At 39.7% G+C, this 26505-nt stretch overlaps 3 protein-coding genes and 1 long non-coding RNA gene across 13 annotated transcripts; 2 read left to right on the top strand and 2 right to left on the bottom strand.

Moving 5' to 3' along the window:
- Nucleotides 1-7907: 7907 nt before the first annotated feature.
- Nucleotides 7908-8801, bottom strand: LOC133708498 (uncharacterized). The gene is made up of 2 exons (XM_062133961.1): nt 8321-8801; nt 7908-8243 (listed from the first exon to the last, which is right to left on the bottom strand). Exons 1-2 carry the CDS (start codon nt 8590-8592, stop codon nt 8009-8011), a joined length of 507 nt encoding a protein of 168 aa, XP_061989945.1. The 5' UTR covers nt 8593-8801; the 3' UTR covers nt 7908-8008.
- Nucleotides 8802-12260: 3459 nt separating this feature from the next.
- On the top strand, nt 12261-16593 carry LOC133709224 (uncharacterized). Of its 10 annotated transcripts, none has more exons than XR_009846170.1 (10): nt 12261-12275; nt 12376-12603; nt 12801-13424; nt 13738-13859; nt 14035-14100; nt 14416-14590; nt 14718-14838; nt 15002-15065; nt 16029-16145; nt 16397-16593. It is a non-coding gene; the product is annotated as an uncharacterized LOC133709224 (long non-coding RNA). The 10 variants fall into 10 exon arrangements; XR_009846176.1 differs by lacking the exon at nt 12261-12275 and adding an exon at nt 15462-15500 and having other exon boundaries at nt 12377-12603; XR_009846175.1 differs by lacking the exon at nt 12261-12275 and having other exon boundaries at nt 12378-12599; nt 12801-12824; nt 13042-13424.
- Nucleotides 16594-18278: 1685 nt separating this feature from the next.
- On the bottom strand, nt 18279-19045 carry LOC133709223 (uncharacterized). The gene is made up of 2 exons (XM_062134885.1): nt 18629-19045; nt 18279-18550 (listed from the first exon to the last, which is right to left on the bottom strand). Exons 1-2 carry the CDS (start codon nt 18853-18855, stop codon nt 18418-18420), a joined length of 360 nt encoding a protein of 119 aa, XP_061990869.1. The 5' UTR covers nt 18856-19045; the 3' UTR covers nt 18279-18417.
- A 1861-nt stretch (nt 19046-20906) lies between these two features.
- On the top strand, nt 20907-24467 carry LOC133712513 (nuclear pore complex protein NUP43). The gene is made up of 5 exons (XM_062138619.1): nt 20907-21649; nt 22303-22372; nt 23189-23420; nt 23552-23625; nt 23752-24467. Exons 1-5 carry the CDS (start codon nt 21012-21014, stop codon nt 23803-23805), a joined length of 1068 nt encoding a protein of 355 aa, XP_061994603.1. The 5' UTR covers nt 20907-21011; the 3' UTR covers nt 23806-24467.
- The last annotated feature ends 2038 nt before the right edge of the window (nt 24468-26505 follow it).

Raw genomic sequence — 26505 nt, 5'->3', positions numbered from 1 at the left:
CTGCCAACAAGCTACCTCAGCTTCAGCCACGATTACCCTGACCTGCAGAATTAACCCCTATAATATTGAATAGTGCACCGGGTTGTCACACAACAAACCCGGTAAGCTTATGAAAGCTCGTATGAGTAACTCATGAACATCAATCAACAACTCACACAAATCAGCTTAAGGAAACAATGCAACCATGATTCATTCTAACATTCCATATCATTTCCACCAAAGGGGCAACTTAAGTCACCGCTGTGACAATGTTCTATTTGCTAACTCAACCATCAATAAGCAAATCAAGTCTCATCTAGACAATAAAAGAAAGAATACCCTCGGAACTCTCTTTTAACTACATACTTATGAGTCTCCAGCAACCTCGACCGTTACCCCTATAAGCTATAATGGCAGGCAGACTAGAGCTCTAACTGAAGTCGTAACCACTCGTCCGGCCTAAGTCGTGATTACCGATTTCCTGCCTTGGTCACCATCTGCGACCAGTCACCATCTGTGACATGTGATTTTTAGACCCCGTCTGGTCTTAGAATCAACGTTAAGGTCACCATCTGCAACCTGTCACCATCTGTGACATATGATTTTCAAACCCCGTCTGGTCTTAAAATCAAACGTTAAGGTCACAATCTACGACCTGTCACCATTTGTGACATATGATTTTCAGACCCTCGTCTGGTCTTAAAATCAAACGTTAAGTAAGTCGCACCCGATCTAAAAACGTTACCAACATCTAGTTTTGGCTTTCCCCATCCCTGCTCACCATCTGTGACTCTTGGTACAAGGACCAATAAATTTAAAATAAGTCACGCTTGACTCAAAAATGTAACATCAAACTCAATACTTTTCAAACAATAGAAAACATCTTTTTCCACAATATTGTTTCCCGAAAAGTTGCATTCAGCAATAACATGAACACAATCATGCATATTATTCCGTCACACTTCACTCACAAGAATATATATATTTCACGTAAATATATATATGTAGTCATTCGCTCAGGAATGTCTACTAATACCAACTATAGTTTGCAGTTAAACAAATAACGCCAAAACAATAATGATAACTCCGTTCGTAAATGAACGTTGTGAGATTACTCACCTCGAACTCCCGCTGCGTCTTCAATATAGAACAAAACAGCCAAACCGAAAAATAGCCGTCCAATAATACTTCGTCAAGTACCTAAGGAAGTACAGCCTTGATTCAGTCAACGAATCACAATTAAATAAAGTTCGAATCCCCAAATCGAACTAAAGTATCAAAGTAACTCTAATTGAGGCGAAACCACTTCCGAGACCTCCCAAAGTCTCCGGAATACTTCAACGATCGATGTGTCCAAACCACAGGTCAATCGGATGCTCGAATCGTCACGGATCGAATAAATCGACCGGTATGAAACCGTAAAAATCATAACAAATTCATACGAACTCCAAAATTTGTGTAGTATATATCGAAACGCTCGTATCAACGAGTAGAAGATATATAATACCAGAAACAGTCCCTTACATGGTCGGAACGCCGCCAGAACGCCTCCACAGGCGGTGGCGCACCGCTGCCGGCCAAAACTCAATATTTCACAAAACTCCCAACATCAAAGTTGTTCATCTCAACATGCTTATCAATTTTCATAACTAGCATGAAGTCAAAATCGAAGCATAAAAGGTCGAAAACTACCTCGCAAGCCGTGGATTACTGTTTAATCCGAGTTGAACCAAGTTTCACGTAAATCGACCCAAACAACCACCACAGATCGATCCAGGAGGCTTCTACGAACTCACAACAGGAAGCATGAAGCCGTGGCATCGCTGGAGCTGTGTTTTTTGGCTAGGTCCGAATACCCCAAATTTCGCCGCTTTGCTGCGCCGTCACCGCTGAGAATCGCCTCTAGAGGACACCACAGGGAGGAGCGGACGGCGGAGACGAGCTGATCTGGAGAGTTTCACCGCCAGAGCTAGCCGGAAAATTCGGATCGGGTCAGTCGAATTTCTTTGATACCAAAGGTATCAGTCGAGAGAAAAGAGATAGGAAGAGAGTTTCCGGAAAAGGAAACTTGGAATTATGAAATGATTTTCGGATTTTCCCTATTTATACTAAAACATAAACTTTTTCCGAAAGCCATAACTTCCTCATCGAACTCCGATTGACGCGTTCCGCATGTCCACGAACTCATATCGACGCGCTCTACAACTTTCGTGAAGGAAGTTTTCGGAGAATCCCAACGTATAAAAAGTCAACCTTTTCACCCCCCTAAAACTATAATTTTCGAATAATTAATTCGTCCGAAACATTTCCGCTCCGTCCACGAGCCATGAAACCGTCCTATAACCACAATTTAGATTCCGAAAAATCCTCAGAAAATAATAACGAATTTCCGAGGTACTACACATACATACACACACACACACACACACACATATATATATATATATATATATATATATGGCCACTTTTATTAGCTTTATTATTCTCCAGGCCACCTAATCTTTCTATATATATATATATATATATATATATATATATATATATATATATATATATACGGAGCGGTTCCAAAGAGGACGTCCGCACTGTTGTTAAAGTGTGGACGTCGACGCTGCAGCTCGGCTCGGGGCGCGACGGAGCGGCGGAGCTTGCCGGACTGACGCCAGGGGTTGGACGGACGGGTCTGCAGTCGGTGGAGTCGCCGGCGACGTGGTTGCAGCCTTGCCCAGAAACCTGCAGTTGTAGGTGAGCTCGCTGCCCAGAAACCTGCAACTCTGACCTCCTCCGACCTCGAACGCTGCCTAGAACCGTCCACCAAGCCTCCGGCCTCCGTCCGCCAAGCCCCGAGCCGCCGTCGCCGCCTGGAACACCGCCGCTGCGTCGCCGTCCGCAATTTAGCAAAGTGCGGACGTCCGCTTCAGAACCCGCCTGTATATATATATATATATATATATGCAACTCCGACCTCGAACGCTGCCCAAAACCGTCCACCAAGCCTCCGGCCTCCGTCCGCCAAGCCCCGAGCCGCCGTCGCCGCCTGGAACACCGCCGCTGCGTCGCCGTCATCAATTTAGCAAAGTGCGGACGTCCGCTTCAGAACCCGCCTGTATATATATATATATATACATATATTAGCTTTATTATTCTCCAGGCCACCTAATCTTTCTATCCCTAATAAAGCCACTAAAATATAAGAAATATCAATATTTACAAAAAAATTTCCGCATTTTTAATTTTTATTATTTACGAATATTTACATACATTGAAACGCTATGTCAACGAACAAAAAAATTATTGTCAAATAACCAACTAGCTATTGTTGATGAATCACAAAGCTACTGCCATTTTTCAGAAAAATTATTGTCATTCGTCGACACTTAGTGATAACAGTGATAAAAATATATGATGAACTAGTTAATAATATAAGTCTTAAAAACACTATTATAAATACTTTGCTATAACCAGTTCTATGAATCGTTTGACAATAGCTTTTCGAAAGATGTCAATAGCTCTTCAAAATATTATTATAAATGACAGTAGTTTTTTTTTAGAATGACAGTTAAATTTTAGTTTGTCGGTTATAGCTTTTCACTGTGGGGCAGTAGTTTTTTGAATGATGGTAGTGAGTTTTCCATGCATGACAGTAATTTTCATGAAGAATGACAGTAACTTTTCAGTTCATTGACAATAGCTTTTAGCTTTTTCGTACATCACTAATAGCTTTCAATTAATGACAATAACTATTTGGATTTAGTGGCATTTTCTGTAATATCCCAGAAATTCATTATTATTTTCTGAGGATTTTCCGGAATTAATTCAGTGGTTATTGGTACGAGTACTAGGCCTGGGCACGGTCCCAGCCCGACATGACATTTCCAAGGCCCGAGACCGAGCCCGAATTGAACGGGCCGGGCTCAAATCACATTTTTCAGTCTTCGGGACCGGGAAGGCCCGGACCGTGAATGAACCGGCCGGTCCTTCCGGTTTTTCAGGCCCAAAAGTCCAGTTTGGCTTAGCTTCATCTTCTCCACAATTTCATCATGTTTCTGATTTTCTGGGTTTAGAGCACAGTCTAACGCATCATAAAATCACAAACTAAGCTACAAAACGAATAAAATAGCATCCAATCTTCAAAGTTTCTTCAAATTTACAAACAAATGAAGTTTCATAGTTTAAATTCAAACCCTTTAAACTGGCTGGAATGACGGAAACCCACCACCATCTCACTCCCACAAACCGAAGCTGCGTTTTCCATTTAGGAATTAGGGTTCTGAGGTTTCGTTCTTCGAAAAAGAGGCTTGGGGTTAAGGATAGGATTGGGAAATCAAATATTTGACGAAGTCAGGGAAGGGATTGAACGAGATTGAAGAATGGGTTTGACGAACTGATTGGAATCTGGGTTTGACGGAAGGATTGAAGGCTGGGTTCAACAAATTGATTGAAACCTGGATTTGACGGAGGGATTGAAGGCTGGGTTCCCAACAAACTGATTGAAATCTGGGTTCAACAAAGGGATTGAAGGCTGGGTTCGACCGATTGAAATCTGGATGGGTATGGAAGTAGGCGGGCATGTCATCTATCCTAGATTGTGCTTTGGATTGGGATTTTGGAACAGAGGCTAGGTCTGCTGGGATTGGAAATTTGGGGTTAGAGAAATTTAGGGTTCTTCGTTCTTGTTCTTCGAAGAATAGAGAGAAGATGAGTTAAGTGATCAAGTGGTCAAGACGTTGGATGAAGAGTTGAAAAGTAGACTGATGAAGAGTTGAAGACTTTGGATGATCTATTAAGACTTTGGGTTTGTATTTACAGCCTATAAGAGAAAGACATGTGGCATAATGACCTATATAACCTATTCGGGCTTTTATTCGGGCTTTGACACTTGTGTACTCTCAGGCCCGGGACCGGCCCGTTTTATTTTTAAACGGTCCGGGCCTTAAATTTTTGCGTTTTTTCTCTCCAAAGCCCGGCCCGAACCGAGCGGTCCGGACCTGTCCGATCCGGGTTTTCGGGTTAAAGTGTCCAGCCCTAACGAGTACGTGGTTCAGGAATGGAGTGAAATTATTTCGGACGAATAATTGTTCAGGAAGCGTTGTTTTAGGGGGTCACGAAAGTTTGACTTTTTATAGGTTGGGTTTCTCCAAAAACTTCCTTCATAAAAGTCGTAGAGCACGTCGATACGAGTTCGTGGATATATGGAACGTAGAAATCAGAGTTCGTATGAAGAAGTTATGGCCGTCAGAAAAAGTTTCCATTTTAGTATAAATTGGATTTTTCCTGAAATTATTTCATAAATTCCAATTTTCCTTTTTTGGAATTTCTTCTCTCCCTTTTCTCTCTCGGCTAATACCTTCAGTATCCAAGAAAACTAACTGACCCGACCTGTACCCGGCCGTAGGGGTGGACAAAAAACCGAAATGAGGTAGAAAACCGACCGAACCGGACCGGTTTTTCCGGTTCGGTAACCGAACCGATTACAATGTGACTGGAAATTGACAGAACCGGACCGAACCGGAATTGAACCGGGTCGGATTCGGTGTTAAGTGTTGAACCGACCGGTCAAAACCGGACCGAACCGATATTTAAATAAATATATTATATATATATATTTTATATATTTGTCTTCAGATCGTTGGTGGAACACCAAAACGTGTGTAGACCTGCCCACACGCGATCACACTTGTGTAAACCCTAAGACACCTCTGCCTCCTCATTTGACTCATTTCGAGTTTTCGACCCTCAGTCCCTCACTGCGCCTCTCTCTCACTCTCAGTCCGCCTCAACCTCGACCGCCTCCCTCTCACTCTCAGTCCGGCCTCAACCTCGCCCTCAACCCTCCCTCTCTTCCAGATCAGGTCGGCCTCGACGTCTCCACCTGTCTGTCGTCAGCTCGCCCTCCACGGCTCCACCTCTCTCTCGGGAGATCTCGCCCTCAACTCTCCCTCTCTTCCAGATCGGGTTGGCCTCTCTCTTCAGTTTTCAGTTTTCATTTTAATTATTAAATTTTGTGTTTTGATTTTAGGGACTTGGGTTCTGATTATTTCGAAAGTTTGATCATATCTCTGTGTTTTCACTTGTTTACAAGATTTGATCCATTTAACATGCACTCGGAGATGTAGTTTACCTGGAGATGTTAATTTAGTTCATTTTCCAAAAATATCAACTGTAGTAGTGTTTATGTTACTTTGTTATGAGTAAAACGATCTGTTTATGTGATACCATGTAAGGACTTTGATTTGGAACTGACTTCGTGTTGATTTGGAACTGACTGGCTTCGTGTTTTTTTTTTTTTTTTTTTTTAAACTGTTGATGCAGAGGATGGATGAATCACTTGAGGTTCAACCACTGCTCATCGGGACTGAGGTCACTGGGAGCAGCATTGGCACTACTGCCGCTGATACCCCTATATCTAGTGCCATGGTTCCCCCTGCACTTCCACCTCCTGCTGGCACTGCTACCCCTTCTTCGGAAGTACCTCAGTTGCAGTCTGGTACGAAGAGGAAGAACACAAGTGTGGTATGGGAGCACTTCTCGCAGCTGATGAATCCTGATGGTTCAAAGATGGCGAAGCCGAAGGCCAAATGCAACTACTGTCCGCAGACTTACTTATGCCACTCGAAGTTCAACGGCACGAGTACGATGAAAAATCATATGCTATATCAGTGTAAGAAGTGTCCTCTTTACATTCCCGCTAAAAAACAGAAAAATTTAGTGTTTGATTCGATAGATAATGGGGGGAAGTTAATTGCGAGATCTTTTGATAACGATGTGGCAAGGCTAGCTTGTGCTAGGATGGTAATTAGGGATGAACTACCATTTAGCTTTGTTGAAGGACAGGGATTCATTGATTTCATGAAGAGTTGTCAGCCACAGTTTAAGCTGCTGTCCCGTAGGTCAATTGCTAGAGATATTTTGGATCTCTATCAATTGGAGAAGACTAGGATCAAAAATATTTTAGCCACTTATGGTCAGAGAGTATCCCTCACCACTGATACTTGGACCTCAATTCAAAATATCAACTATATGGTACTCACAGCTCACTTTATTGATGATGAATGGGTTTTGCACAAAAGAATCCTTAATTTTTGTGTGATACCAAACCATAGGGGCAAAACAATAGGGCAGCTAGTTGAGACTTGTTTAATTGGGTGGGGAATAGAGAAAGTTTTCTGTATTGTCGTCGATAATGCTTCACCTAATCAAGTGGCTTTAGATTACATGAGAGAAAAGATAGGAAATTGGAAAGAGTTGGTCTTGAGGGGGCAGTTTTTACATATGAGGTGCTGCTGCCACATCCTTAACTTAATTGTTAAGGATGGAATGGAGGAGCTGGATTCCTCAATTGATTCGATTCGGAACTGCGTGAAGTACATTAGGTCAAGTCCAGCTAGGTTGGAAAAGTTCCGAAAGTGTGCAGCTCAAGAAAAAGTTGACCACAAGGGTGGGATAGTGCCTTTAGATGTGTGCACTAGATGGAACTCAACTTATTTCATGTTAGACATAGCAGTAAAGTACCGGAAAGCTTTTCTAAGGTTGGAGGATGAGGATTCACAGTTTGAATCCTATTTCAATGAGAGGGTTGGTGGGAAGAAAAGAGATGGACCTCCAATTGGTCTTGATTGGGAGAAGGCTGCAAGGCTGGTCAAATTTTTGAAGATATTTTATGATGCAACTCTCAAGTTTAGTGGGACACTTATTGTCACCGCAAACCAGCCATTGCTTTGGATGTGCACCATCATCGGAGAGTTGGACAAATGTATTCAAGGTAAATTACTTCATTTATTTCTGTTTTTTAATTGTTAAATTTTCTGTTTGTATAAAGTAGCATAACTAATTGCACGATTTTAGTTTTACAAGGTGATGATCCATTGCTTGTGAGCATTGGGATTTCAATGAAGAAGAAGTTTGACAAATATTGGGGGAGGCTTGAAGAGCTTAACAAAATCCTTTTGATAGCTGTGGTGTTGGATCCAAGGTACGGTTTTTATTTTGGTACTTGATATATTGCTGGACATGGAATATTTTTCCAGTTTTACACTGTTTTATGTTTTGTAGGTACAAGCTGCTGTACATGGAATATTTTTTCCCAAAACTGCAGCAAGACAAGTCCTTGGTGGGTTCGATGGTGAATGAAGTAAAGAGCATGTTTCTGCAGCTCTTCGTTGAGTATGCTGAAAATGATCCAGAGGCGGCACAAGCGTCTATCTCTGCAACTCAGCCAAAGTTTGATGCTGAAACTGCAATATTGGTTGAACACGACAGCTATGCTGCAAGCATGAATGAGTTCATGAAGCTTAGGCAGGAAAAAGATGTCGTTGAAATCAGGAATGAAGTTGATAAGTACCTGCTGGAGCCATCGGAGGACCCTTCAAACCCAAGCTTCCAAGTGTTGGATTGGTGGAAGGAGAATTGTGCTAGATTTCCCATTCTATCGCAAATTGCAAGAGATGTTATGGCTGTACCTGCATCAACAGTAGCTAGTGAAAGCGCCTTCAGTCTTGGAAAAAGGATTCTTGATCCATTTAGAGCAAGTTTGACCCCTAAAATGGTTGAGGCACTTGTTTGCTCAAGTGATTGGTTAAGGGCTACAAGTAAGCCACTGTTCAAGGAGCCCATTAGGGTTGAAATGGAGCAGTACGCCGAGCTTGAAAAGATGGAAGCAGGTAAATTACTTCAGTTTTGTTCTTGTCGTTTTAAAATTTGTGTTCTGTTTGATTGTTGAAAACTTGAAATTTGATATTGTGAATATGATGCAGATTCTGGTATAACAAATATTGGTGATCTACTCGAAGAGACTGTGTGATGGGTGAAAGCAGCTGCCTGTTCCAAACTAAGTTGCTGCATTTTTATTTGATTGGTTTAAAGACTTTTATTTGTTCTTGATGATGGACTTTTATTAGGATTCAAACTGATGGTGGACTTTTCTTAGTATGGTTGATGGAGTTTTATTAGCTTGCTGCACTTTAGTCTTTAGTTAGGTTGATGCACTCTGATATTTTGTCTTGCTGCTGCACTTTTGAAATTTGGATTTTGTTGAAATCTTAGGTGTTCATAAATGGGCCTTTAGAATGCCCCAGAAAAAGTCTTACAAAGCAGGGAAATTAAAATATTAATGAACTGGGCCTCGAAAATGGGTCAAAAACTCTAAATTGGTTTAACCCGAAACCGACCCGACCCGACCCGAATATTCGGCCCAACTGAAGGTTCGGTCCATTACATTCTACAACCGGTTTCGGTCCTGAAAAATCCAAAACCGACAACTATGAATCGGTGTCGGTTTGGGCCTCAAACCGACCCGACCCGACTTATGCCCAGCCCTACCCGGCCGACCCGACCCAGCTTTTTCGGCGACCTCTAGCCCCGAAACCACCACAGACCTCTTCGCCTCCACCGTGCGCTCCTCCCTGTGGCATCCTCTAGCGGCAATTTCCAACCACGGTGGTGCTGTGCAGTCGGACCCGGTCGAAAATCCTAGCTCCGGCGACCCTATGGCTTCAGACCAAGCTTGTTGAGTTCATAGGAGCCTCCCCTGTCAATCCTTGGTGGTTGTTTGGAGCGATTTACGTGGGAATTGGTTCAACATGATGTGAACAGTGATCCTCGGCTTGTGAGCTTGATTTTGGCCGATCTAGGCTGAGTTGGTTCAAAACCCAGGTATTAAAGTTGTTCTATTTGGTGTTCTTGACATTTTGGACGGTTGGATTAAGTTGGTTTTAAGTTTTGGCTGGCGGTGATCGTGGTGGTTGTGTCACCTCCTGTGGCGGCGCTTTGGCGACGTTCCAGCCATGTAAGGGACGGTTTCTTGTGTTATTTATCATCTACTCATCGATACGAGCGTTTTGATATATATTATGTAATTTTTGGAGATCGTATGAATATGTTATGATTTTTACTGTTTCGAACCATTCGATTATTCGATCCGTGTGGATTTGAGCGTTCGATCGACTTATGGTTTTGACATATCGATCGTAGATGTATTCCGGAGACTTTGGGTGGTCTCAGATGAGGTTTTGCCTCGATTGGCGTTACTTTCTGGTTGTAGTTCGATTTGGGGATTCAAACTTTAATCGCTAGCTTTGAAATTAAATGCTTTCGTATCATAAGTAGTATTAAGATGTGACCTTGATGTGATTAGGTACGTGGAAAGTGTGTTGAGTGGATTATGGCGATTAGTGCTTCTCTCGATTTGTGTGTGAAGATGCAGCGGGATTCAGAGGTGAGTAATCTCACAATGTTTATTTACGAACGGAGTTACTTTTATCGTTTTGAGAGTTATTTATTTAACTGCAAACTATAGTTGGTATTAGTAGGCATTCCTGAGTGAATGACTATATATATATATATATATATATATATATATATTTACGTGAAATATATATGTATTTGTGGATTTTGTTGATTGATGAAAACAATATGCATGATTATGCTCATTTATTGTTTTGTGGTGTGGCTTTTCGGAAAACAAATGATTGTGGAAATGTTGATTTCAATTGTTTTGAAAAGCATTGAGAATGGTGTAACATTTTGAGTCCTGTGCGGCTTCTTTAAATGTTTTACTCTGAGGGACCGAGAGGCCCGAGAATTTAATGTCACAAGTTGACTTTTGGCAGTATATCGAGTAATCATGTCTTTGGCCGGACGAGTGGTTACTATTCAATTAGAACTCTAGTCTGTCTGCCAGTGTATCTCATGGGGTAACGGAGCGAGGTTATTTCTAACTCATGAGTATGTGTTTAAGGAATCAAAGAGTGAGTTGCTTTCCTTATTTACGATTTGAAATAAATCAAGGTGTGATTTGCTTTCTTTATTTCGTGTTGACAAAAATCAAGGTGTGAGTTGCTTTCTCTTATTTACGATTTGAAAGAAATCAAGGTGTGAGTTGCTTTCTTTATTTCGTGTTGACAGAAATCAAGGTGTGAGTTGCTTTCTTTTATTTACGATTTGAAAGAAATCAAAGCGTGAGTTGTTCTCCTTTATTTCGTGTTTTAAGGAATCAAAGTGTGAGTTGTTTTCCTTATCATTTGGGTGAATTGATTCCTTGAGTTGCATTACCATGACTTTGGATATCGTGATTTGGAAATCCGCCTTTGAGCGTCAAATATGATTCAAACATTACTTGAAGGGTTTTGTTTTGGACTATAATCATGGATTTGAATGCTAAATTGAGACATGAGTATATAGATTCCTTTATGAGTAGTCTTGTTGATGCATGCTATTGAAATAAGTGGAATTGATAGTTGATGCTGTGAAATATGCTTATTGATTGATAGGTTGAGAGGACTTAAGCATGTTGTTTCTGTTGCTGGTTTTTGAGTTACTCATATAAGCTTGCAAAAGCTTACCGGGTTTGTGTTTGCAAGCCGGTGCACTATTCCATAGTGTAGGGGTTTATCCTGCAGGTTAGGGTGAGCGTGGTTGAAGCCGTAGATTTTCCTTGCTGTTGCAGTGGTATGTTTATTACCCAATTGTGCTACGCACTTATTAGTCTTCCGCTGTGTAATGAGTGTAGTGTGTGCAGTTACTTATTGAATTGATATTTCAGTTTAATTTGTAAATTTTGATAAATGTAATATGTGACTCTAAAGAACGAGTCTGTATTTACATTGTGGGTTCGGGACATCGTTGGTTGCCTTTGTTTAAGGAAAATTTCTCAGCTAATTAGTATTGGTGTCCGAACCATCACGTCCGGTGCTCTGTATTTGATGTAATTGTATTATTATTGTGTTTGAAATTCGGGGCATGACATTTTCATTCATTAATAATGAAAAAATAAAATGCGGAGGTAATTTCATAAATATTAATATTAAATTAGTAGCTTATGAAAGTTGCTATTTATTAACTTCTATAAGTAGCAACTTAATTGTGCAACTTTTAAAATAAGTTTTTTTTTTTTTTAATTTTTAATTTCACTAAACACTTTTTGCAACTTAATTTATAAGTTAAGTAGCTTTTTGCATAACATAAGCTGTACCAAACTGAGCCTTAGTTTTGGCTTGATATTTATAACGGACAATACTTGGCTGACCAGCCCCAGTCAGCCAAGTATTGTCCATTTATAACTGATGAGGCTGACACCCCATTATCCTTACTGATTTAGGTTACGTAGCTTTTTGAGCAGCATAAACTGTACCAAATTGAGCCTTAGTTTTGACCTGACATTTATAACCGATGAGGCCGACACCCCATTATCCTAACTTCTGATTTAAGATGGACTCCATTTCAAGTGAAACATCCAAATTATCTATAATCTAAAGGGCGTCTACTGTTCATTCGCGTTTCACTGTTCATTCGAGCCCGAAGTAAATGACGCTTCTGCCCTTCCTTTTTTTTAAAATTACGGGTTGCCATGTTTGCATCGTTTGATTGTGTTCTTATGCTTTGGTGTTTTTATACTTTCAGACTCATGTTGTTGAGCAGAAGAGACTGAAAAGGCCAAGAATATCTATCAGATTCTAGATCTATCTAATCACTGTTCTGGCAATCTACCTTCGTACCATTCGTAGTCTGGGTATATAACCCATAACATCGGCTCACGAGTGGCTTCGGGAACTCTCCATTTACGTCGACTCCAGCTCCTCCACTATTTGCGATCTCCGATCAACGTCAACCTCCATAGAAACTGAGTTGGTATCATCAATCAATCACTTTCTTTTGGCTTTTTCTCTTTAAAACATGCATCTGATAAACTGTGGGTCTCTTATTTCAATTGAATTTAAGCTTGAATAGGATTTGTAAACCCAGAAACACATATTTTCGATTAGAAAGAAAAATTCGAATCCGGTTTACAAATTGAAATTCGGTATCCCGTTTGCTTTTAATTACAGGATGCCATCATTCTATAATCTTCTGTACGTTTCCTTCTATAATCTATTCCCTCAATTACGGGCTGCTTAATGAGAAGTTCGATTTGCTGGTCTTAACCCGGTAGACGACATCCAAGTCTGAGACCTCGATGATCGATTGGACCGGTTTCAAGTACCGTTCGAAAGCCTTCTTTATCATTACAGCCTTGACATTGGCCCTCAGTCTTTGTTTTGTCTCTCGCTCTCCCTCTGCTTCGCACAGGTAGGTTCTCCATCGAATTGGACAGAGTGATAAAGAAAGTGAGAGATTGCTGGCACCCATAGAGAAAGTGATATTTGAGAAATTGGGCTCATTTGGTCAAATTGGAATATCCGATTGAGCTGGCATCCTTTTGATCAAATCGGGGGATTCGTTTGAGCAATCCGAGATCTTTGATGGATTGAGCTCCAGATAAGCTTCTTATTTGGTTGATTGGTTTTGAATTTCAGTGCATGCAGTTTTGGGTGGTGCAAATGAATTTGGGATGTTCAATTTTGTTTAGATTAGCCCTGTTTTCTTCATACTTATGCAGATAGTTTTAAAAATTCCAGGTTTGGCCGAAAATCTCCCAACTGCTGGTATCTATTGGGTCTCCAGTTGATGTGGTATACATTCTGATACCTATTAGCCTTAATAATAACTTAATAAAGTTTGTTGCTTCTATTTATGATCATAAGGAGGTAAATATGTGTAGCAGTTTAAATTTCAACCATAGTGATTTGCGTACGCATTAGATAAGATATTGGAACCTCATAGATGTTATTGACACACTCCCTTTTCTTTTTGTTATTCGTCAGCATATATTGTGACTGTGGCTTTTAATGATAAATTTAAACCCAGTTCGTCTCTCTGTCCAAGTTTATGTAGAGTTTGGTTTTCTGTTTCTTTTAAGTTTTGTTTTGGGTCTTTTTGTTGCAGCAAATCTGATATAAGGAGCATAAAGGTGAGGCTAGGGGCAATTAAGAAGAAGAGGAACGCTGTACTGAATACATGCTGCTGATCTTCTCAAGATTGTCCTTGATATTAATGTATATAGAAGGGTAAGTTATATGGTTCATTAGATTTTTTGCCCAAAAGAGCTTTTATATCTTGGTTTTTGATTATTGAACACCTATCTGTAACTAGCTTTATGATGTGTGAATTTCATCATTGTTTTGTTTGGCCTTTTCAGTTCTCACCCAAAATATAAAGAAGCTCATTTTTGTGCTGCTGTAGGTGGAGCTGGGAGTAGCACAGCAGGTCGAAAAGGCATGGCTGATGCTCTAGCAGATATGAAAAAAGGTATTTATTTTTTCCATAGACCCTTTCATTGAAAATTATAGTAATCTAAGTAGAAAGAAAAAATTTAAAACCATTTTTTCTGTGTCCCAGATCAGCTTCAAAATATATATGCTAAAAGTGTGAACAAGGGTTGTATGCTCTTTTTTGAATGAGCCTGAGCATCCTAATATCTAATCATAGTAATCTGGTGATTCTAAAGTAGCTTCTTTGAAAATGTAGTTTAAAAGTTCTGTCATCTCAATGGTTTATTAGTTTTTTGATATTCACTTCTGATCATATTACTTAGTGACCTTTTCTTTTGTTTGTTATATATAGATGGTGCTTCACCTTCTGAAGGCCATCCTACAGTTAACCTAAAGAACAAACCTACTAAAGATGTCCACAAACATCCAGACACATCAAAACCAGCGTGGCTTTTGGCTTTGGAAGTAGTGACAAGAACCAATTAATGCAGTTATACTACCCGCAGCAAAGCGCGGGCTCTCAAAGTGTAATCATTTTTGCTTTCTAATTTCATTGCCTATTAGTTTGTTAGTTTTGGTCCAGTAACACTTAAACCAGAACATCACTTCTTTACAAAATGATGCATTAACATTCAGCTTCACAATTGACATTAGGTTTGAACTGAAGCTGAAGCTTCAGCCTTTGGTGTCGAGGTCCATCACTGGGGGGGGGGGGGGGGGAGTTGCCATCGGAGGCTTGATCGTGGATACCAAGGTGTTCTGCTGGCCTAGAAAGGTATTTTGATATGGATTTCTGTATTCTGTGTAGATTTGGATACTTCTCAGCTTTGCTGATTGAAATTTTTCAGTGTTGGAGTTTTGGTGAGTGGATAGTTGGTTCTTTGGCATTTTTCTTTCTCTATCTGATTTCCCTAAACAAAATGTAGTGTTTTCTGCAGTGCACCTAGCTTTGCTGATTCAAGGACATGAGTAGGAAAAGGAGCTTTTCTTCAGCTTCAGAAGGTACTCTTTTAACTTGAAAGTTTGTTGCTTCTTTCTGTTTCAGGATTTTACTGATATCTTAGATTTTATTGGGTGTGGAACTGTTAATGCTTTAGTAATTGCATGGACGGTCTTCATTCTTATTGTTTTTCAACTTTGATTTTATGCTTGGTTTTAGTTTTAGTTTTAGTTTCTGCGTCAAATTTGTTGCTTTTCTTTATCCCTTTTTCTTTGATTTGCCAAATGCTGATCGATATTCACACTTTTTGTTACATTGTTCATGTCAAACCATATCTTTGTCATATTTTTGTTTTCATGGTTTTTTTATTTTATTTTATTTTTTATTTTTTTTATATTTTCTTTGGTATTTAAAATGAGTAAACTTTTGAGTTACGTCTACGTTTTTGCGATTTGCAGGCCTTTGTTTGGATTTGGCGATACTTTAGTTTTAATTTTGTAAGTTTGTAGTTCCCATACCCTATATAATTAGCCTCTCACTTCTGTTAAACTTCTGATTCTCAACAACCATCTTAGGGTGCTCTTACAAATCAAAGCAAAGATGAAATACAAAGATAGATATATTTTTGGTCTGTTTGTTCCAAATTGAGTCAAATTATCTCTATCAGGCTAGGATTAGTAGAAGATTTGGTTTGTTAGATTTTCCGATTAAGAAAGCCTTGAAATTTTAATTTCCAGTAAATAAGCAAATAACTTTGTGGGATTCCATTGCAGAACATATTGAACTAGGTTGTTTGCATAATGCTAATATTTATTATCCCATGGTGTACCTTGAGTCTTGATTACAGCCATCCAAGATGTTTCTTTTGTGTGATTGTGTGTGGTGTAAGTCTAATGTTTCATTTACCAGCTTTAAAATATGCAAGAAAGTGGTCGTATTTGAATTATTATATAATGAAACCTCAGGCACCAGGTGATTGTGTTTGTTTTTATTAATGTTCTCATGGTGAGCTATTTCGCTTATAGATATTGGATTGGGGTGAGAACAATATTGCCATTGCTGCTACAACTACTGCTCCTGGGGCGTTGTTTCAGCAAGTTGTTGTTGTTTGGCATAAGCTTGACCATCCAGATATTTCGAAGGTAAAAGTTATATCTATTGAATTTTCATATCAGAATGTATGATGCAATGTCATATAACAGCACACACCCTTTCAGTTTCTAACACATAAATGTGATGCATTTTTCATATGACTAAACCTGTTTCTGGCTGTTCTAATGTTGGCCTTTTAGAGTAGTTCCCAAAAGTTTTTCCAAGCTAAGATGAAATACTGTAGTTTCTCCATATATTAAAAAAATTTCAGTTCAAACTTTTAACTGTTTATATTTCACAGTTTGTTGGAGCTTCAATGGGAAGTTCGAATCTTAAAATCATTGCCAAAGGCACATCAAGTGGTGGTCAGTCATAAGTCACCTCCCTGCAGTTCCAGAGATTAACTTCAATTTTGCAATTTGTAAATATACGTCTGGTTTAAACATCACTTTTGTAATTTGTACGGTTATAACATTTTCAATTTACGTTTTTAGCTTATGATTGTGGCTGTTTTACATACGACATTTGAGAAAACAGAAAAAAGCAAACCTGCAGCGTTGATATCCTTTGTAAACTCGAAAACGTTTTTAGAGGCAAGAAACTCTTATTCTATCACTTTGATCAAGAATCAACTCATTTTCATTCATATTTTTTATTATTATAAATTGTTAGCAACAACAAATCCCGCGGCAAAGCGCGGGGGTCATTGCTAGTGGATTCGAAAAGGCAATAAAATATCGATACCAAATTACTGCTATGGTGCACCCAAACAATTTCAGTAGAAAACCCACCCAAAACCCAAATTAAATTGCTAATGTGGTAGAAATAAAGGAGGTCTCCTACCCCAATGTCATAGACTCATAGTACTGGTGCCAAGCTCTCAAAGTGATGATAAGCAGCTAGTTGTCTACTAGAAAGTCAACTGAACCATATGAATGTTTGGCATAACTGGTACACATTCATCTTAAGGCACTCTTACATTAATTGTTAGAGGTGATCCAGCTCTCTTATTATCTCGTGTTCATAGTTAAAATGAGAGTAAAAATGGTTATGCTGCGATCAAATCCGAAGATTGTGTTTGTTGAAACACACCATGAATACGTACATTTGAACCATTCGGCAATTTACTCAAAATGGGAATGCTGCACATGTGCTTGAAGCTAGCAAATGTTCGGCAATCAATAGATCAAAGGCATAGCATACATGTCTTTTGTGGAACTTACACGTCGTGTTCTGTTTTTGTCATTCTGCCAAATGCTAATGCATTGATCCAGCTTGTCAAGTACTGCATGATTTGATTCAGTAATGAGTAGTACTGGTAGTCATGTGAAGTAATTGCACATAATGAGAAAGCTTCTACAGGTTTTTGCATCTTGTATAATTCTGCTCGAGTGAATACACCAATGCCTCAAGCACCCATGTGAAACCACCAAAGAGGTATTGGCCAAGTTTAGATTGAGATGCACATGTACAGCTTCCCGGCCTATAGTAAAATAGGAAAACAGTAGATAACAGAAATGTCATTGATCATGGTTACAATTCCAGGAGAAATTAAGCTCTATACCTAAAGAGGAGTAGGGGAGTAAGAGACCAAATTCCAATCCCTTTGGCTGTAGTAATCATGTTTATCGCCTCAGAGGATAGCAGCAATTATGAACAAAGATCTCAAGTAAAAGAACTATTCGACATCATCGATTCATCATTCTATCATGGTCAGTATCAATATTTCACAGAAAGATCCCGAGCTTTCTAATCAGTCAATACTTGATTCACCATCAAAGATTGCTCATCTCTCACTCTAGCTAGAGGGTCATAGATAAGACTGAAAGTTTCTAATCCTCTCCTGTTATCAAACCAGTAACTGTATTAACCACCTAACTGCCTAAGAGAAACTATCCCAACCTTTGTGGTAGCCTTGCAAGACTAGAAAGAGGAACACGAGGGATCTCCTCCTGATGCGTGTTTAAGTGATCAGGAATGCCTATTCCATATAATATGGCTAGCAAGGTTAGAAATGTTAACCTAGCTTGATCTCTTCAGACTCAGAGTCCCCTATTTCCTTTGGAATTGTCAGTTTAATCTTAACATGAAAGTGATCACCACAAACTGTATTTACCATTTATATGTAGGTGTTTATTCTGATGTTTGTAACAAGTGCACGCACTACTTTTGTGTTCAAGCAAAAACCATTACCAATCTTCACCTCATGCAGACAAATATTGCAAGAGGCAGCTTAAAACCTTAAATCCACAAATATATTTTCAGCATGAGAACACAGTTCGTCTTACAATTAAAAGTACCCAAGAGCCCACCTCAGTGAATTCAATCCTCCTGTTCTTTGGAGATAGAAAATATGAGGAACAAACAGAATGGAACAACTAGAAATGCAGCAACCTTTAGCAAGTCCTCAATCTCTTTTGAGATCACTCCAATCCTTGACCAGTCTCCACTATACCTGCACATTACTCCTGCTACATTATCCATATAAAAAAGTTACCACATTTTGATCAACAAATTTAGCATGCTTAATTACCCTGCATCGATGAATCCTAATCCCAGCACAGCCACCACAGACCTAGCAAGAATTGTATTCGAAACCCTCAATGGGGGGAAGACGAATTTTCCTCCTTGAGTACTTGGATTTTCAGGTTGCAAATCTCTCCTTTTAGCTAATATGGTTCCGAATTCTCTGCCATTTTTCTTCACAAACAGATAGGGGGAGAGCTTGTTAAAGATGGCGCTTTTTTCTGCCACAAACATTTTTCCTCTTCCGCCTCTATCCTTCCCGAGCCTCCTTATCTTCTTCCTTTGACCACAATGACTCACAACTCAAGGGTACCATTGTAATTATCCAAAGACATTCCGTATAGTACGCGAAAAATATATTTATATATTATTTGAATATTTCATTAAATAATTCATTAAAAAATTGGAAAAATCGTCCAAACAGTGTCTAAACTTTTCCAGACTATTAATTTTCATACCTATACTTTGAAAAACATCAAAATGGTACCTGACGATTTAAGCCCGACCCAATTTATGTACCTAGCAACAGTAAAGCCGTCAACTCCGTTAAATTTTGAGGGGTAAAATTGGTACTTCCGATTTTTTTTTTTTTTTTTTTTGGAGTTGACCTCCTTCTTCCAGCTGCCTTCGAATTCTTTTCTCTCTCTTTCTCTGATTGATTGATTCGCTTCACAATAGTGCTCTTTTCTCCATCTTCCCTTCAATTCTAGATGTGAAGATGGGTCTTGGTGTTGAAGAACAACCTCCTTGCTCTCGCTTTCACCTTCTTCATCTTCGTCATCTATCTCTTCGCTCTCGGCTCAATCACCTACAGCGTCTATGGCCGCCGGGTCAAGTTCATAGCAACTGTCCAATCCGTCAAGGTTTCGTTCTGGCCAGTATTGGGTACTGCTCTTGCTTTCCAGATCGTGTTTTTAATGGTTGTTCTTGTTGCTGGGATGTTCTTGTTCTTGGTGGTTAGAGGTCTTTGGTGGTGTTTTTCGGGGCATTGACTAGGATTCTGGGGTTCTGCAGCTCGGTTTCGGAGCTGGGTTTGGATGGGGCCACTAATGGGCGGAAGAATTGGAAGAGTTTGGCATTTACTCCTTCAGCTCCTGCTTTGGTTGTGTAGGTGGTGGATGCGTTGAAGCAAAATTACAAGTTCTATGGAGCTTGGCACCACCGTAAATGGGTACTGAGCAAGGGGCATTGTTCTTTAGACCATGAACTGGGTACTGAGCAAGGGTCAAACTCAACACAAGCCCAGATTTTATAGAACCTAATTAGCAAAATCAAATCGAACTTTTCAACCTCCTAGCTCTAATAACTTATAAACCTCCTACAAATTTTTTTTATTTTTTTATTATCACTTTTCTGGGTTTGGAATTTTGAATGATGTGGAAACATTTGGTTGTTGTGATTTTCAGTTTATGAGCATGAAGAGAGGAAGAAGAAGATAAGAAAGGAGGAAGATTCTGATGCTTCTTGGTACAACTTGGATTTTGTAAACTTTTTGGGTATGGTTAGATCAATGAAGAGTTTTGGGTTTTTGTTGAAGAATCCAATTGTCAAGGATTTGTTATTGTTGTTGGTTTATGGTGTTGAAATTGTGGCTGGGAATCTGGAATGAAGAAGGAGGAGAGAGAGAGAGAGACGAGAAGGAAGATGACAGAATGGTCAAAGAAAAAGTGTTTTTAAACTAAATGATATATATAATTTTTGTTTGCCACATACTAATACCATGCAAGTATTCTGGTGGTTGGGGCTTTCATTCCCATATGTGCTGGGATGGGTTCGAGTCTCCCCAACCTCAAAGTTGGGGGTTTATTTTGGATTTTCATTGTTTTAAAATTGATTTACTGTATCAAAATACATGAAGTACCGTTTTTACCCCTCAAAATTTAACGGAGTTGACGGCTTTACTGTTGCTAGGTACATAAGTTGGGTCGGGCTTAAATCGTCAGGTACCATTTTGATGTTTTTCAAAGTATAGGTATGAAAATTAATAGTCTGAAAAAGTTCAGACACTGTTTGGACAATTTTCCCTAAAAAATTTGATAAAATATTTTTAATAACTAATTTGTTAATTTTATAATTTAAACGTCAATTTATATTTTCTTTGTTCTATAATATGTGCAAAATGCTAAAATACAAAAAAAAAGAAAAAGAAATTTTACATATATAATATTTTTTTATTTTAAAAGTATAAAAAATTTAACTAATTCTTATGAAAAATACAAAATATGAAAATATTTTTTGAAAATGTCTACACACGGTTCACCAAATGGGTGTGAGAATAGTGGAGACCTAAAGCCTTTTCTAAAACCCATTTCCCTCCTTCCTAAAACCCTTTTCTAATCGAAGCCTCTTGGAGAGCAAAGCCCTGTAAAACCCTAGAGCTGAGCTTCGCAATGGCAATAGGCACAGCACTCTCAGAGCCTCCCAAAATCTACAGATTCCCACAATCCAAGTACATAGACTCCGTCCGGTGGCTGCCTCCTATCTCAGCCTTGGACCGCTTTGCCGTGATCGCGGTTTTCGACTCGGATTCGGACTCTTCCTCCATACAAATCCACTCTTTCACCCAAGACCCATCACCAAATCTAACCCCCGACTCGCAATGGGACTCACCCTCGCGAGTTTCCTCTCTCACGGCGTCTCAATTCAAGCACAAGTCCCTCGTGGCCGCCGCAGCGTTTTCGGGTTCCCTTCACGTCTTGTTCACCGATGCAGTGGACCCTTCGTCGTTTGAATCGGAGCTTTCGTTGCCCGAAAAGGCATTGCATGATGGCCCCATTGCTTGTGTGGATGTGATGGATAGTGGGCTTGAGTGTGTCACTGTTGGGGAAGATGGGAGGGTCAATCTAGTCAGTTTGGGGGAGTCTGAGCTCAGCTATAGGAGGATTTTCGATAGCAGTGGGTTGGTTTCGTTTACTTCGGCGAAATGGGCATCGCCGAGTGAGTTTGCTACTGGAGGATTTGGGTTTAGTCTGCAGTGGTGGGATCAGAGAAAGCCTGGTGGGGCGGTTTCTCAGTTCAAGGGTGACTGGTGAGCATTTGTTTGCTTCAGTTGTTGTTGTTTTGAGTTAGATTTTACGCTTCGGTTGATGGTAAACTTTTTTTTGTGACTTTTCTCATCAAGCAATCAGGAATTAGATCAACTATGTTCGTGTGTTGGAACTTGGAAGTTCTGCATTTTCTAAATGTAGTTTAGTGCAGGACTTTCTGACGAGTTCATTTTCGTTTATGTGCTGAAGCCTAATGTCTGATCAAATACATAAATATTAAACATTCACATGCCTAAAATGGTGCCTTATTAGCTTAGAAATACAGAATGGTAGATCTCAGGAAGTGTAACTTTTTTGGCCATGAACGTGTCGCTTTGAAGTTGGAATATGTATCTTCTTACACAACTAGGTAAATATGTGCTTAAAACATAGAAAGTATTGACACCATACGATACAAAGACTTGTATCTTGTAGTTGTTTTCATGGAAATTGAATAATCTGACTTTGGTCAACTATACTTCGATTGTGATTGAATCTGGTTTGTGTGTTTGGTTTTTTCTCTTCTCCTTTTATTTTGCGTTTTTGTAAATGATTTTACTATTCGTTTTTAGTAAATATTAGAAACATAATGACTTTCCATACCATAAGGGCGATTTATGTTTTAGAGCTTTTTTGCTTGCTGGAAATGTTGCAGGAATCAAAGAAAAGGTTCCGGGATCGTACATTCCATTGATATTCATCCATCAAGAAAGCACACTTGTCTGGTAATGTGGATATGCTGTTCTTCAATACTTCCATTTGACATTAAATTGGTTGAGCTTTAGAACTCACCGTATGTTATGTATGTTGTTTCCAGATCAATAAGAGTCAAGAGTATGAGTTTTATTGTTTTAGTCTATTTTGTTCTATTTGACAAACATTTGTTTATTGCTCATGAATTTGGCTTCTATTAGTGTTTTTAGTCACCTCTCCCTTCCCAATCTCTTTGTTTCGCAAATTGCATTTCTCACCATAAAAGTCTGGTGATGTAGTGTGTTTTGGATGGTTTAGTGTTCGAATATCCTTTGCTGTTCCTGAGCCACAACAGTTGAAGTAAAGGATAATGCCCAATGTTGAAGTAACTTAGAATATATATTCTCCAATAGACTGAGGGATTGGTGCACTGAACATGAGTTGGTAATCTCCATTTAATATTATATCTGCAGAACATGTTGCCTACATATGCTGCTGCGAGTTTGTATAGTGAGAGTTGATTGTTCTGCAATTGGGTCAGCTTAGTATTACACTTGCTTCAGTTTGATTATTATTACATTGCCAAAAAAAAAAAGTATCATAATTAATTTAAGTTGAATTAATGTCTATTTTCATGGTTGAATTATGATGATGTCTTATTTTAGTGGTAGACTTGCTTCACAATTATACTGTCTTAAATCTTGTTTGTACATAATGCTATGCTATGTAAATAAAATGCCGGCCTTCTGCAACGTCAAAAGAACCTGAGAGAGCTTTATCACTGTGACTTAAATGAGATTTTAGTTTGCTTGAACTTATGATGTCTTGCAACTTTCTTGTACTTACAGGCAGGAGGCTCTTTAGGTACTGTATTTGCCTGGGATCTTAGGTGGCCACAACAGCCTCTTTTACTCTCTGGGGTTGGGTCAGGTGAAGCAAGCTGCTCACCATGTGAAAGTGAGGTTTGGGAGGTTCAGTATGACCCCTATGTAAAGTCTTCGAACGTAGGAAATGTTTCTTCACGTATTTTACCTACTATGATCTGTTCTGAGGATGGAATTATTGCTGTTGTTGAACAGGGTATGATGTTTTCTGCTATTTCTTTGACCAACTGTCACGTCTGATAGCTTCTTTCTTACGCTAATTTGCTGACTGTTTGTACAAGTGGAAGTGAGACTTACAAAGAGTTACAAATTTTCAAACCTGTATAGGTGAGGAACCCATTGAGCTCTCAGCAGAACCTTGTGCAATCAACAGTTTTGACATAGACCAGCAATATCCTTCTGTGAGTAGAAATTGACCAGATTTTTGTTTGTGCTCTGTGAACTTTCTGTGACTTGTTGCGACTCTTTTAGTATGCCTAATATGTTAAGAGTCGTGTTGCTTACTAGTTCCACATTTGGCTGCACAGGATGTGATATACAGCCTGGAGTGGGAATCTATAGCCATCTTGACAAGGCCATGATATCAAGAAATGGAAATGAAGATTCAGAGTTCAATTTGGAATCTAGTTCTATTTTTTGGAGCTAGCAATTAAAAAATGGAACCCTGCCAAACCACTTGGTGCTGAAGTTAAAACTAATGTACAAACCAAGTTACTAATAAAGTTTCTGCTGTAGTACGTAGGATAATCGCTGCACAAGTGTGTGGAGTACTGTTTATAGTCTGCTAAAATATCGATCAGAGATTCAGTGTTAATGTACCCAATCCCATGTAATTGGGACAAGCTTTGTTGGTGTAGTGGTGCTTCAAAGGTTCTTGAGAGCATACATTTTCACCATTACTGCAGCAGTGTAAGGCTGCAAGATTAGATCCAGGCTCTACAGTGCTCCATAGACACTGGTCGATAGTTTATATGCATCTCAATTATGTTTTTGAAAATATGGAGTTTCGGTTAAATTTTTGAAATAGCAGAAATAATTCCTTTCTGTTTAAGGATATCTCTATTTGTGTTTGGCCCAAACTCTAGGTTACTTGACCTAGTGGTAATAGGGTTAAATTAGAAGGATCTAGATTTCTATTCAATGTACGATTACTTTCCTTGTATGATTGAGATTCTATATATTGTAATCCTTTATATAAAGAGCCCCTATTATCAATGAGAATACACAGCGATTTCCTCTCAAATATCGTTTCCCTAAAACACGTTATCAGCACGAAGCCTTAATCCTGAAATCCTAAAATCCTAGCCTTCAAATCCTAGCAACTACCGACCCCCATATTGAAGCTCTCAATCTCAGGAGCCCGGAACCGCCAGCGTTGTCACCGGAACCGGCCGGAAGAGCACCGAACCGGCCCCCTGAAAAAATAAAGAATCTATGCCCGGTTCACCACCTTCCATACTGCCATCTACCATAATATTTGGCCACCACCTGCATCCTGACTGCAGAATCCGTGAACCGGTGTAAGACCTCCAAAAACCGGCTGGAAAGCAACCGGACCGGCCTAAAGAAGTCTGCATGCCCTTGAACCGTCGGGCACCCCTGAATCAATCTATTTGGCCACCACCTGCATCCTGACTGCAGAATCCGTGAACCGGTGTAAGACCTCCAAAAACCGGCTGGAAAGCAACCGGACCGGCCTAAAGAAGTCTGCATGCCCTTGAACCGTCGGGCACCCCTGAATCAATCTATAACACCTGCATGTCGTCCTCCACTTAGCCCAGCCCAGTGCAACTATCATCCACAGAGGCCCACACGTTTTGAGTCAAAGCAGCAAAGAAAGAAAAAGAAGGGAGCGGGCCCCAGACGACAAGAAAGAAAAAAAAAAAAAGGGAGTAAGCCCACGTGAGCTAGCAGAAGAAGAAAGGAAGAAGAAGAAAAAGGGGAAGCGGCACCATTGCCAGAAGAATAAAAGAATAAAAGGAAGAAGAAGAAAAAGGGCACGCGGCCCACCTGCCAGAAGAAGAAGAAAAAAAAAAAAACCTGCGACCCGCTGACAGAAAAGAAGAAAGAAAAGAAAAGAAAAAAAATGAAAGAGGCCTGCGGCCCATTGAGAGAAGAAGAAGTCAAGGCCCACCAGAAGAAGAAGCAGCCCACCAGCCAACTCCGGCCACCGGCGACTTTTTCCGACTAAATTCCGGCAATTTTCTGCAATTTTCTACACTTTTCAAGGTATGTTTTAAAGGTTCTTTTAGTTTCCGTTTTTGAAGTTTTTATTGTTTTTCTCTTCATTTTCTCGGGGACTTGCAACCTCCCTTTCTTCTACCCCTTTTTCTTTATCATAGGGGAGACCAAATTAAGCCGAACTATGGGGGTTCGTGCTCACTCCAAGCTTGGAGCTTGTTGAGATCTCCAAACTTAGAGTTTGTAGAGAATTTATAATCGACCACTTATGTCATTGTTTCGATCTAATCCAACCCCTATTGGAATCGAATTTCTTGGAAGCGACTACGCTCAGAAATTTTATATGTTTTCGTGGTAGTTTTTTCCGCTCCGAAACCAACCCTTTTTCTTGTTCTCTTTCAGGATGAGTAACCTGAACAAATTGGACTTTGCTCCATTGGGAACAACTGGCTCTGAATATCACAGGTGGGTTCGTGATGTCCGCCAGCATCTCAAGGTCGATGGAATCCTAGATACGATTCTCGAGCCTAGCCAGGACGTGCTAATTGTTGAGCAAGCTCAAGCTTTGGAAGCAAATAGAGCAGCCTTAGAGGCAAATAAGGCCAAAGCCATCATCCTAATGACTCGTCATATGGATGATTCGATTCAGTACGAGTGTATGAATGAAGAAGACCCCAGAAGGCTGTGGGTCTCACTCAAAGAAAGATTTGGCAACGTCCGTAACTCCCTGCTTCCTGACCTAGAAGTGAGATGGCATAGCCTCCGCCTCTGTGATTTCAAGTCAGTTCTTGACTATAACTCGGAAGCACTTTGCATTAAATCCTTAATGGAATTCTGTGGTAAAGAGATCACAGATGCGATGTTGATTGAGAAGATTCTCTCTACTTTCCCCGTCTCTGCATTGATGGTTGCTAAGAACTATCGAATCGATGTTACTGCAGGACGGATCACAAGGTTTCATGAGCTCATTGGAGCTATGAATGTCGCTGAAAAGCATGACAACATCCTTGTGAAGAACTATAATTCGAGATCCGTGGAAATAGAGCATATTCTGGAGTCCAATTATAGTCGCGCCCCTAAGAGAAGGTGCCAAGAGCAAA

The sequence above is a fragment of the Rosa rugosa genome, chromosome 5 (assembly GCF_958449725.1).
Source record: "Rosa rugosa chromosome 5, drRosRugo1.1, whole genome shotgun sequence".
Classification (NCBI taxonomy): Eukaryota; Viridiplantae; Streptophyta; class Magnoliopsida; order Rosales; family Rosaceae; genus Rosa; species Rosa rugosa.
The sequence above is the reverse complement of the archived record's forward strand: the minus strand, read 5'-3'. Positions and strand labels throughout refer to the sequence as shown.